This window comes from Peromyscus maniculatus, chromosome 1 (genome assembly GCF_049852395.1).
Source record: "Peromyscus maniculatus bairdii isolate BWxNUB_F1_BW_parent chromosome 1, HU_Pman_BW_mat_3.1, whole genome shotgun sequence".
In the NCBI taxonomy this organism is placed as follows: Eukaryota; Metazoa; Chordata; class Mammalia; order Rodentia; family Cricetidae; genus Peromyscus; species Peromyscus maniculatus.
This window is the reverse complement of record NC_134852.1, coordinates 128,484,319-128,497,471: the sequence shown is the minus strand read 5'-3', so window position 1 is coordinate 128,497,471 and position 13,153 is coordinate 128,484,319. Positions and strand designations below refer to the sequence as shown.

Below are 13,153 nucleotides of genomic sequence, written 5' to 3'. Positions count from 1 at the left end.
GGGATAGCCAGGGCAAAAGTTGTTAAGTGGGAACATGGCTGACTTGGTAAGGGACAGCAGGAGCCTCCGCTGTGCTCAGGAGACTGTCCCCATGAGAAGAAGCCATGTCCCCAAAGCAACAATCGCATGTTTGCTGCTGAGCAATGTGTGAGCTAACGACCTGTGTCTTGTGCCTACCTCCCCATCCCATTACCTCACGCCTGACTTCCTCCCTGCCTGCCCTCACCCCTCTGGCTCTCTAGTGTTTGGTCACAACATGAAGAGCAGCAATGACTTCATTGGGAGGATCGTCATCGGCCAGTATTCCTCCGGCCCCTCCGAATCCAACCACTGGAGGCGGATGCTAAACACCCACCGCACTGCTGTGGGGCAGTGGCACAGTCTGAGGTCCCGGGCCGAGTGTGACCGCGTGTCTCCTGCCTCCCTGGAGGTGACCTGATTGCCACGGGGAAGACAGCCATCACTGGTTTGAAAAAAGAGAGAAAACAAAATATGTGTCACATCAATACTCAACCCACACCTACATCTACTTTCACACATGTGCACGTGCATACGCAATGCCCTGTCAGCACTGAGAGCAAGCTGACAGTTGGTCATGGAATAGCCACCCTCATTGAGGGAAGCTCGTAAAGTTCCCGGAAACTCCATTCGTGCGTAAATCACAAGTTGAGTAGGCTCTGCTGTGAGACTTACTGGCAGTGCCTGCTCTTACCCATACCCCTGTCCCAAAATGTGCTTTCAACCTCGGGCCAGAGAAAAGAGGCCTTCCGAAAAGAGTCTGACTCAGTTTACCAGGAGTTTGGCTGGTATGTCGGGGACCTGATCCCCACTTCAAAAACACCCTTGCCAGGGAACTCCTGAGCAGGCCACTGTTTCCTGGGGTCTCCACACCTGATACCTTTCTCCAAAGGTGTAAGTATCTTTGTTTTCTCCTTAGTAAATGTGATAAATAGATTAGACTCTTCGGAGAGACTGGGGGTGACAAAAGACAGTAATTCAGAGTCGGGAACCCAGGCTCGCCTGCTTTGTCCTTGTGTTAGCTTATTTCTGGGACTCCCTGTGGGTATGTGTGGGTATGTTTTTGTGTGTGTGTGCCCTCACAGGTGAGCACATGTGTGCCTCCTCATCCTGTTAGACAGCAAGGTGATGGCCAGAGGCTCCAACCTCAAAGTTCCCTTATCTCTCTGCCTTTCATCCGGTGCAAGTTCACCCCATGTCCTCCCATCCATCAGAGACCCCACATCAAGTAGCAATAGTTTGAGTGTGTCCCATAAGTAGGGTTATGATAGAGCAAAGGTAACATTTTTCTGACTGAGTTGTGGTGGTTATGACCCATAACCAGGGGTCTGGCACATGAATGTAAATGGTGCCACAGCCCTCCACCATGACCTTTCCCCTCGATCATATTCCAATGAGCTCCGTGTTTGTGTGTGCACCACAGTCGTGTCTCATGTGCTAAGGCTTTAGTGTAGTTAGAATAGATTCTTCCCTCATGGGATGCTTCTGTATCTTTCTCCACAGCATATCGTTCTCTGTCATGGGAAATTATTTGTTGAAAATTAAAGATTATTTATTTGTGCCATGCATTGGAGTTATCTCGTTTGTTCATGACATAGAAGATGGGAGAGAGTTTGGCTGCTAGTATGCATGATAAGGCAATCCAGTCAGAGCCAAGAGATAGCTCAGGGAAGTGCTTGCTGTTGGAACCCCAGTTCCCACGTAAAAAGACAGGCCCAACAAAGAATAACTGTAATCCTAGTATGGAGTACAGTGTGTGTGTGTGTGTAAGGAGCACTTACAGGAGCAGAAATGACTCAAAGACACCTGCATTACCAAAGCCCATCCCAGCATGGGTGACAGCTCATAAAAGCTGGGAACCTGGAGCACACTGCACAGCCTGAAGGCAACTCCATTGGCTTCTGCTTCTTTCAAGCAGCTGGTCTGGTCTTGGAGCTTTCTTTATAATTTAGCTTGTCTGAGAGATTCTCAGGTCTCTTTTTTGTTTACTCTTAGGAGGGAGGGGCCTAGGCAATCTGGTCAGCTCCAGGGACAAACTTCCCAGAAGGATGGAATGTTTCAATCTAGGAGGAAAAGCTGCACCACTCTGTGTGTGTGTGTGTGTGTGTGTGTGTGTGTGTGTGTGTGTGTGTGCAACCAAGTGAATCCCTGGGGCTCACTGGCGAGCCAGTCTAGTCAACCAGTGAGTCCTGAATCCAGTGAAAGACTCTATTTTAAAACAGAATATGGGAGTGATGAGTAAGAGACTCACCAGTGATCTCTGATCTCCACAACCAAACCTACATACAACACACACACACATACTCACTCACTCCCAACTACACAGAGCAGTGATGTTTATCTTGATAACAGATTTTTATTCAGTAAGATCCAGCTCAGACCCGGCAGGGATGACTCAGCTCTGCTCCCTGCACCTGAGACCTAAGCTGGAACACTTAAGGGCTAGGGCATGGAACCCTCTGAAGGCTTTCCCTCCCATGTTTGATGCTTAGTGCTGGTTGACAGCTGAGGACTTGTTCCCTATCCATGGAGGCCTTAGCACAGGCTGCCTCCACAGGGGGCTAGCTTGGGCTTCCTCACAGCATGGCAGTGGAGGTGATGGTTCTGAATACAAAATGTTTCCCAGGCTGATATGTTGAATGCTTGGTCCCAAGCTAGTGATGCCACACACTCCTGCCACTGTAGTGTTCTACCCAGGGGCCGGGCCAAGCCATCACAGACAGGATCCTCCGAAACCTCAAGATAAAGTAAGCCATTCCTCCCTTAAGACACTTTCATCAGAGCATTTTAACACAACCATAGGAAAAGTAACATTACACAGGACAAAAGGCAGAAAGGATTCTCTATGACTTCTGAGAACAGGGCACAAGAAGGACGTGTTTGCTGGGCGGTGGCGGTGGTGCACACCTTTAATCCCAGCACTCAGGAAGCAGTGGCAGATGGATTTCTGAGTTCAAGGCCAGCCTGATCTACAAGACTACACAGGAAAACCCTTGTCAAAAAAAAAAAAAAAACAATTATGGTTTCTATCTCTACTTCTCTCTGTCACTGTCTTTCTGTCTCTCTGTCTGTCTCTGTTTCTCTCTCTACTTTTCCTTAGGAACTTCTGTATCATATGCTTTCCTCATCATTGTAACCAAAATGATGATTTTGGCTCATAGCTCAAGATTCCAGCCCATCTTGGTAGAGAAATCAAGACAACAGAAGTCTAAGGCATCACATTGCACCAGCAGTCAGGAAGCAGAGAGCATGAATGCATGCTAGTGCTCTGCCAGCTTTCTCTGTGTGGTGTAGCCTGGGACCCAAGCCCAGGGAATGAAACCACTTTCTGTGGGCAGGACTTCTCACCTGAGTTAATCCAATCAAGGTGATCACTCATAGGCACACCCTATCCCAGGGCTCCTGTCCCAGGTAATAATAGATCTCAAGAAGTTGACAACTCAGACTAACCATCATGCCTTGGTTGGAATAGTCATAAACATATGCTGTCATGAAGGGGAGGGGACATGGGGAATATCAAGAAAGAAGAAGCAGTTAGACTGTATGAAGAGCTTGTAAAGTGTGTGGTATACAGTCCACACAGTGGGGCAATCAGACTGCACATGGTCATGCTGGACCTCATTGGTACAGGCGGGGAGTGGTCCAGGCAAGAAGAACAGGTAAAACTAATGTACCAATTTGAGGACCAAGAGGTGAACCCACATGAAAAGGAAATGGTGTTTATGTTAGATGCCTTTGGTTGTCACCAACAGAAGTTCCAGCTGCAGACACAGCTGGAGCTAGGGGCTCAGCTGAGGCCCATCGGGGCTTTGTTTTTCACTTCCTCTCTTGGATTGTCTCTCCCCACTTAATGAGCATCTTGGTGACCAGTAGTCCTAACTCATCCTCCATATTGAACCCATGGCATTGTGCACTGTGAAGGCCTAGACTTGACTTGACATCTTGGGGAAGGGCCACCATCATAGACCACCTGGTGACTGGGGACTGTACTCAGTCCCAGGAAGGACATCAGGAATGTGCCATGACAACTCGAACAGATACCCTGGAAGCAGCCAATTAAGAAACAGGGCAGTAAAGTTTAACAAGATCCAGATGCTCCTGCAGACATCCTGTTGGCATTTATGGCCCTTGCAGATATACAGATAATCCTGTCAGCAGGTTGTGGTTCTGAGCCAAAAGTCTAACCCCGTAGTTTCAAATGTAGTTTTGCTGAAAGTCTAGACCAATAGTTTGAAAAATTCACCTTGCCCTATGCCCTTTTACCCAATCCCAAAAACCACCAAGGCATGTAATTCCCAGCTGTGTTTTTTTCCTTTAAAAACCCTCCAACCCCTGAGCCCAGGGTCACTGAATTTCCCTTCATCTGCAAGGTGGTGGCCCAGGTTCAAACCTGACAATAAAAAGACCTTTTTGTCCTTGCATCAGAAACCGGCTCCTTGGTGGTCTCTGGGGGTTTCGTGACACAGGTACAACATGCATGCCAGGCAACAGTTTGTATTCTACAGGCCTATCTTAAGTTTCTACTTCCTGGTCTTCCAAGGGTGAAATAACATCTCCTTCCTGTCCTCCCACATCAAGAAACTTCTGTTTATATTTAATGATAGTGATAAAAAAATTACCACTTACTGCCTGCTGTGCACTGTGATAATCCAGGTGCTAGTTAGTCCTCACAGCAACCTTTGAAATAGGATCATCTGTTATGATCCCTCCCCCCTGTTAGATGTGGAGACAGCACTCTGGACATAAAGTGTCTCTCCTCATGTCACACAGGAATATGGAGTGTGCGCATGTGTCCACCTGACTGAAGCAGAACACTATAGTCAGTTATTCTACATTGGTCATTCTCCACAAAACTTCTCATTTGTCCCAGACCAGAGTCATGGCTTAGCTTTTTATCCGTCATGCCCTGCTCAGGACTGGGCCCAGGTAAACACTACACAGACTAAAAAAGGTCTTGCCTCTCCTGGATACAAAAGGTATTTGTCTGAGTTTCTCTTCTGTTGCTCTGATAAAAACAGCATAAGGGAGAAAGGGTTTTTTAATCTTGCAGTAAAAGGACAGCTGTGATCGAGATGCCAAGGCAAGAGGAGTTTGAGAGGGTTGATCATGGCGCATCCACAGTTAAGCAGAGAGCAATGCATGCTCAGCTCACTCTCTGTACAGTCCAAGATGTCCTGCCCAGGATGGCCCAGGCCACATTTAAGAAGTGTTTCCCACATCAATGTAATCAAGGCAATCTCACACAGGTATGCCCAAAAGTCCATCTTCCAAATGATTCTAGATTCTGTCAAGTTGACAACTAAACACGAGCCATTACAGGGATGAAGAAATCTGTGATGATGTGTTGCTGGTGTCACTGTTTCTGATATTCCATAGCAGAAGTCACAGGGTTGAAGGCTGAGTTCTTGAGAGAGAAAAGTAGAGATGATGTTTTCCTTTTCTACACAACACCTTCCTTTCTGGGCCTGGACAGAAGAGAACAGAAGAAAAAAAAAAAAAGGCAAACATGAAAGAGAGGTGGATAACGGGCCTGAGAGACACGATAGACAATGGTCAAGCTCATGGTCTCTAGAACCAAAGAAACCATAGCCCAAATCCTGGGCCCAGTCAGACATGATCCAGGCAACGCCTCCAGCTTCCGTTTTCCTGCAGTCTTAGTTAGGGTCCCTCAAAAGCAAATTCAAGGAGGCAACTTGGAAGTAAGTGATTTACTGGAGAGACAGCCCCGAGAAACCTAAGTTAAAGAAAAAGGATAAAGGACAGATAAAGACTGCCTGTATCAACACTGGGGACAGCAGGAGCTCGGAGTTATTATTGTAGAAGATTTAAGTACTGAGCCTTCTCCCTCGGGTTGTTCCTGAAAGTGTATAGTGTTTGATACTTCAGGACTGCGCTGTGTGGGTGGAGCAAGCTCCTGCAGCAGCAGAGGAAACTCCTGGGCAAAGAGAGACATGCATGGGCTTGATGGGGTGGACTGTGCACATGCACACCCTGGCCCACTGTAACCACTGAGGAGCTCAGCTGGGCTGCAGATAGGAGATCAGGCAGCCCCAGCCTCTGCTGGCCTCCTCAGTAATAACAAGAGGGCTCACAGTGTGAAGTACCAGACTTCTCCCCACTCCTGCAGCAGGGGCAATGCTCTTCTGTCAAAGTTCAATGAAGCAAGTAGTGATGCTGGAAGGCCAGCTCAGGTGCACTCACCATATAAGCCTGGCGATGACCCAAGTTTGATCTCTGGAACCCACATAAAGAACCAAATGTGCTGGTACCTATCTACCATCCCAGTACTCTTAAGAGAATCTGCTGGGAGCTCACAGGCCACCTAGCCTGGTGTACGAAGTACAGTGCCTCAGGAAACAAGGTGGAGGGAGAGAACTGACTCCCCAGAAGCTGGCCAGCCTCCACATGAGTGTGGTTGCATCCATGCACCTGCACTCTAATACACAAAGTAAATAAATAATAAACATTCTTCTCAATTTACATCTGTGTCTTAGTCACTGTTCTATTGCTGGGAAGTGACCCCGTGACCAAGGCAACTATTATAAAAGAGAGCATTTAATGGAGAATTTACTTAGAGTCTCAGAAGTTTAATCCATTATCATGGCAGAAAGCATGGCAAGCATGCAGGCAGATGATGGAACAGTAGCTGAGAACTATATCCTGATCCATAGGCAGAGAGAGAGAGAGACTCTGGGCTTGGCATGGACTTCTGAAACTTCAAAGTCCACCCCCAGTGACAACCTTCCTCTAAAAGGCTACACCTATTAATCCTTCTAATCCTTTCAAATAGTACCATTCCCTGGTGACTAAGCTTTCAAATATATGAGCCTATGGGGTCCATTCTTATTCAAACCACCACAGTCTGCATTAGATGCACACATATTTCTTTTCTCATCATCACTCCCCATATGATGACATGCAACAGCTGTATCAGTAGCACGGCTGGCCAGCGCACTGGGTATTGTAAGCAGTCTAAGATGATGCAGTCTTCAGAGAGCATGCCGTATAAGACATGTTAGGGTTAGGGTTAGGTTAGTTCTATGTAAACACTGCACCATCTTATGAAAGACACTTGAGTATCTGTTGTTTTCAGTATCTCTGGGTGTCCTGGAACTCATCCCCCTCAGACATCTGTAATCCAGAGTAGGCGTGGCCAACTGCCCCCCGCTGGTCTGTTTTGTCTGACAATCAGTAACAACCCCAAGAGATATATGTAAGGACATGCTGGAATCAAGCTGGCAGAGTCCTCACTTGAGTCTTGGCACAGCACCCAGTGGCTATTATTACCTGGCATGCATCAGACAGCTTTTGCTGGGGACAAGAAGGAACATTGGCAGCCCAGATCAGAGCCATCCACATCTCCAGGAATAGAGTTTGTCAGGAGACAGAGAGATGTGTTGAAAGGTGAAAGGAGGATTGAGTTTCTATAGAAACCAGAGCCCAAGGTGCCCTGCTTTGGACTACCCATTGTTTTAATTAGCATCCTCCTCCTCCTCAGGTAGGAGGTGGGAAAGAAATGCCTGGACCACTTCACCACTCGGTGTGGTGTGGGACCCAAGTTAAAAGAATAAAGGTGGGTGGGGACCAGTAGCGGAGAGTTTTAAAGATACTTCCATTTCTCCAGTTCTCTTGAGTATTCTCATCTCTGGGAAGAGAAGGCATTCCCTTCTTCCTCCTCCGCTGCAGCTCTGAGCTCAGGCCAACTTCAGAACATCTTGGGACTTCAACCACACCCCCAGACTTGACACAAACTACAGACCTTTGCCCTGCCTGCACTGAACGAACAGTCCCATCTAGGGCACCAAGACCAGCCTCCCATCTGAGGCACTGGCATTTTTCTCTTATCAAACCACGAAGAACTGCAAGGCAGAAGCATCACTTTCCTTTCTGGGTATCCCATTGTCCACTTCTAGTGGGATAACTACCCTTCATTATGTCCAAAAACTCCAAGTAGAAATTATTCCAGCGGGGTTGGTAGGTAAAAACCTAATAGTTCACACCTAGAAGAAAATGTTGGAATGCAATGCCTTAGAGGTTCAAAGTGGCTAACCTTCAGAGAGCATGTTAGCTTTTCATCACTATAACAAAGCACCTGAGGCAGGGAAAATGTGAAAGATCAAAGTGGGCCACTGTTTGAAATCTGCTGAGGGCAGTGGATGGAGTCACATCTTGGTGAGAGTGTTGTAACCAGAAAGCAGAAAAAGAGGGAGGGTGCTGGTGGGCTCATCTCATAATCCTTGTGAGTTCCCACATGAATGGCCCTAACCTTTTCCAAGGACAATGTCCATGGTGACCTCCCATTAGGACCAACCTCTTAAAGGCTCAACCATTTCCCAATACTGCCACTCTGATTCATCATAGGGACTTTTGGGGTACATTCAAGCCATATCCAGACCACACCAGCTCCTTTAGTTCCCAACTTTAGGTCATCTTATCCAGGATTATTTGAGGTTCCAGATTGTGGGTGTTTCTCATGTGCCAAGCATTTTCTTTTTTTTTTTTTTTTTTTTTTGGTTTTTCGAGACAGGGTTTCTCTGTGTAGCTTTGTGCCTTTCCTGGAACTCACTTGGTAGCCCAGGCTGGCCTCGAACTCACAGAGATCCTCCTGCCTCTGCCTCCCGAGTGCTGGGATTAAAGGCGTGCGCCACCACCGCCCGGCTTGCCAAGCATTTTCTAAGTACTTGCATGGGAGAAGTATCAGTTTGCTCATATTTTGTAGGCAAGAAAGCTGAGGCTTAGAGAGATGTACTAATTGGTATCTAATCACACAGCAGCAAGTCTAGAACATGAAAACATCTCTCTCATAAATTTACAAAATGAAAATTAGCATTGAATCCTCTTTTATAATGGTTGAGGATATAGGGATTTAGCTACTAACTAAGCAATATTTTAAAATGTTCGTTTTTGTGTGTGTATATGTTTGTATGCAGGTATATGTATGAACAAGCAGAGACCAGAAGAGGACACCAGGTGTCCCCCTCCATCACTCTCCACCTATTCCTTTGAGATAGGTCTCTCTCTGAACCTGAAGCTCCTGTTTTCTTGGTTAAATTGGAAACCAGAAGCCCCAGCAATCTTTTTGTCTCTGGCTTCCTTGAAGCTGCAGTTACCAGAATATTCGAAGACATCCAGCTTGCTACTTGGATCCAAATTCTCCTCCTTATGATTGCATACCAAATGCTCTTAACCTCTGAACCATATCTCCAGCCTCATAAAGAACATTTTAAAAGCTAAAACCTTATGAGAGAGACATATGATAGATAGATAGATAGATAGATAGATAGATAGATAGATAGATAGATAGATGATCATTGGTAGATGGTTTAGACAGATCTTAACTGACTTGCCCAGCCTCCCATAAACACATGTATAGAGGAGGGAAAACAGAGTATCATTCAGTAAATGTCATTTTAAGAAATTAGAAAATATACAGAGAGAGAGAGAGAGAGAGAGAGAGAGAGAGAAACTACAAAGAGGTCTTTACACTCTCCAGCTGACAGCAAACACACTTGTGAAAAAAAATCATTCATTTTTTGTCTCTAAACTTGAGACTTAGGTCATGAGTTGGCCCAACCCGTTGCCTGTCTTTATAAATAAAGTTTTATTGAAATACTTCCAGGCCTATTCCTGGATCTCTGGTAGAGCTGAATAGTGATAGATTAGCAAAGCCTACAAAGCCTAAAAAATGTACTCTTTCTTTACAGAAAAGTTCTATACCCCTGTCTAGAGCAATATTCTGTAAACTTTAATGAACACACAAGCCACTAGGGAACAGTAAACCAAGAGCAGTTTCTGGTTCAGTAGCTCCTGGCATGGCCCAAGACTGCAATTCTGATGCACTTCCACAGGCCACACCTCAACTGAGCAAAGGACACATTCAGAGAGGGGACAGAACTGATCAACAACAGCACTCAGACACCACATTACAGGACAGGTGACTATAGGTGGGGATTCAGCAAGATCTGTCTAAAATCTTCTATCTATCTGTCTGTCTGTCTACCTACCCACCTACCTACCTACCTACCTACCTTTCTTTCTATCTATCTTTCTTTCTATCTATCTATCTATCTATCTATCTATCTATCTATCTATCTATCTATCTATCTATCTATCTATCTACCTACCTACCTACCTATCTGCCTACCTGCCATCTAGCTATATGTCATCCATCTGTCATCATCTATCATCTATCTCTCTATCATCTATAAACTATCTATCTACCTACCATCTCTCCTCCTTGCACAAGAATTTCCAGAGGCCTCTTTTGGATTATTTCTCTATCTCCCATCTAGAACATTCATACTCAGAAGGACATTTCTGTGATTGAAATGTTTGTCCCCCACCAAAATCCATATTGAATGTTTTTAATGTGAGGTGTTTGGGGCTCATAAAGAGTGGATTAAGGTGTTTATCTCTGGAGTTCGTCTCCTCTTCTGCCCCTTTCTCTCTCTCCTCCTTTCCCTCTCTCCCTCCCTCCCACCCATGATGCTGTAGCAAGAAGATGCAGATTCCCTGATACTGAATTTTACAACCTTGAAACTGAAAACAAATCATCTCTTTCATTGTAAATTATCCAGTCTCAAGTATTTTGTTATCACATCAAACATGGAGTAGGGCAGATGTGTTTGGGTTCCTGGTATCCCCAAATCACATAGCATCAGGGGCCTCTCTATTTCTACTCACAGGATAATAACACTGAAGAGAAAATGACTACTTTATATTTTTAAGTCCCCTCACTAGTGTCAGGTTAGGGTGTTTGGAGCAGAGAGACTAGTGTGGGAAGTTATAATAGTTACCTTCGCTCATTGCTATGAGAAACCTGATGCAGACACTCAAGGAAGGAAGGGTTTGCTTGGGCTCACAGCTTTGAGGGTATAGTCCACGATGCCAGGGAACACGTGGTGGAGAGAATGGCTCCAGCTGGAAGGGAAGGCAGGTGGGCAACTGGTCATATTGCGTCCACAGACAAGAAGCAAAGCGAGAGGAATACTGATGCCAGACTGGCTTCCTCCTCTTCTCTTCTTTTCAGTCTGGGACTCTAGTCCATGGATGGTGTGCCCACATTCAGGCCGGGTCATCCCTCTTCAGGTAAATGTCTCTGGAAACACACAGACACACTCAGACATGTGTCTCCTGAGTAGTTTCACATCCAATCAAGTCAGTGATGAAGACTGACAGTCACACATTAAAATTTACATTCACAGTAAGGTCAGCACTCTTATGAGCATGTACTAAACGTTCACCACTTCTGAATAAACATACGTGCCTTGGCAGCTGCCCTAACACAATGGTCTGGAGACAACCAGTGTGCTCCAGACTTGCTGTAAACTGGAGTTGGGCCTGAGTTGAGCCTGTATGCTGAGTCATGCCTTGGCAGACTTCGGTGCCAACGCCAGTGGGGCAAAGCATGCTGTGTGGGTGAGAGCTAAGTTGTTCCTCACAAGCACAGCAGTGAGGGATCCAGAGGGAAAGTGAGTGACTAGGAAACCAAGTTGACATATTCCCATTACTCACGAATGCCAGTTACGTGAAGTGTCAGAGCGCTCCCCCCCGAGCATTTTGGGGGAGGATAAGGGACACACAAGATGGAGAGGGTGCAGCTGGTGCCAGGGTAAGTCTTTCCTGAGATCAAGCTCAGTAATGGCAACCTGTGCTGTTATTTAGTGAGCATCTTCTACTGGCAAGCATCCATGCTAAAAAGAATAAACACCTGGCTGTGGTGGTGCACACCTGTCCTCCCTACACAGGAGAGGCTGACACAGAAGGACCATGAATTTCAGGCCAGGCAGGGCTATATAGTGAGATCTTGTCTCAAAATTCCAAGGGGGGAAAATGGTGTAAGCAAAGGAATAAATTTTACTCAATCTCTTGGAGATATTTACTATTTATTATTAATTAGATGGAGGGAGAAACTGAGACCCAGCTAGGCAAAGTGGCTTGCCCAAGCACACACAGGACAGAAGGGACAGCGATTCTTGTTTGCACAAATGGGAGTTCTTGGGCAGGGTTATGGCTCACCTGGGAAAGTGCTTTGCTTCCCAAGCATGAGGACCTGGATTTGAATCTCCACACCCATGTACAAAGCTGTGTGCCGCCACACAGATCAGTAGCCCAGGGCTGATGAGAGAAGAATCCTTAAAGCTCATTGGCCAGCCAGTCTAGCGGAACCGATGAGCTCCAGGTTTAGCGAGAGACCCTGCCTCTAAAAGTCAAGTAAGTGGAGAGCCATTAAAGAAGACTTTTGACACCAACCTCAGGCTTCCACATGCACAGTCCACATGAACACACATATATATGCAAAATGGAAAAAATAGGCACCCTCCTATATGCAGTGAAATCCCTAGAAAAACACCAGTGGGTTTTAAGACATTTAAGAATGAACAAACAATACAGTAGAGCTAGGCTCACAGGATGACCATTGTGACGTTTGTAACTCATTGTGTGGCTCTTCTTCTACAGATGCCTCCTTTAACCGTGCAAGCAGCTAAAGAGACCTTGTGGGCTTTAACATCAGCCTAGTGGACAGGACCTCAGTAAACCTGAGTTCATAGAGCCCTCCTGATGTGGGTGCCCTCTTCACCTCTGGGCGGTGATTCTGCTGCAGAAATGGGGGCTGAGTCTTGTCCAGTTTTCAGATTTGCAGCAGGAGTAAGAAATCATCCCTTAGTAAAAAACAAACAAACAACAACAAAAAACCCAAAACTCCTAATTATTATAACCTGACCTCAATGTGGTGTGTGTGTGTGTGTGTGTGTGTGTGTGTGTGTGTGTGTGTGTGTGTGTGTGTGTGTGTGAAGTATGCTGCTTGGAAATCAGGAAAACTTGCAGAAATCAATTCTTCCTTCTATCTTGTGTGTCCACGCATGTCTCAGGTCATCAGGCTTGGTGACATGTGCTGAGCCAGCCCTGTTTTTATAATGATCTTAAGGCATTATGTGGACCACACAAATCACCTCCAAGGCTCCAGGGCCTTCTGTAATCAACCTTGACTTGCATTTTTACCTTTTGAGAGGTATTCACTCAAGAGGATGGAGTTGGTTGGTGGCCTCGGACAGGCTGGAACACCGGCCACTTCGTGATCCTGTCTGACAGAGGCAGAAACTGAGGCTCAAAGAAGAGGTGACGGGCTGAGAGC

General features: G+C 46.1%; 1 protein-coding gene across 3 annotated transcripts in view; it reads left to right on the top strand.

The window, feature by feature from the left end:
• Positions 1-1,584, top strand: part of Syt17 (synaptotagmin 17) — a 72,536-nt gene extending 70,952 nt beyond the window's left edge. For all 3 annotated transcript variants that reach the window (XM_076550845.1, XM_006985686.4, XM_016004115.3), the window contains one exon: positions 243-1,584. In XM_076550845.1, the coding sequence (XP_076406960.1) occupies positions 243-439 (197 nt within the window). In that variant the 3' untranslated portion in view covers positions 440-1,584. The remainder of the gene's footprint in view (positions 1-242) is intronic.
• The last annotated feature ends 11,569 nt before the right edge of the window (positions 1,585-13,153 follow it).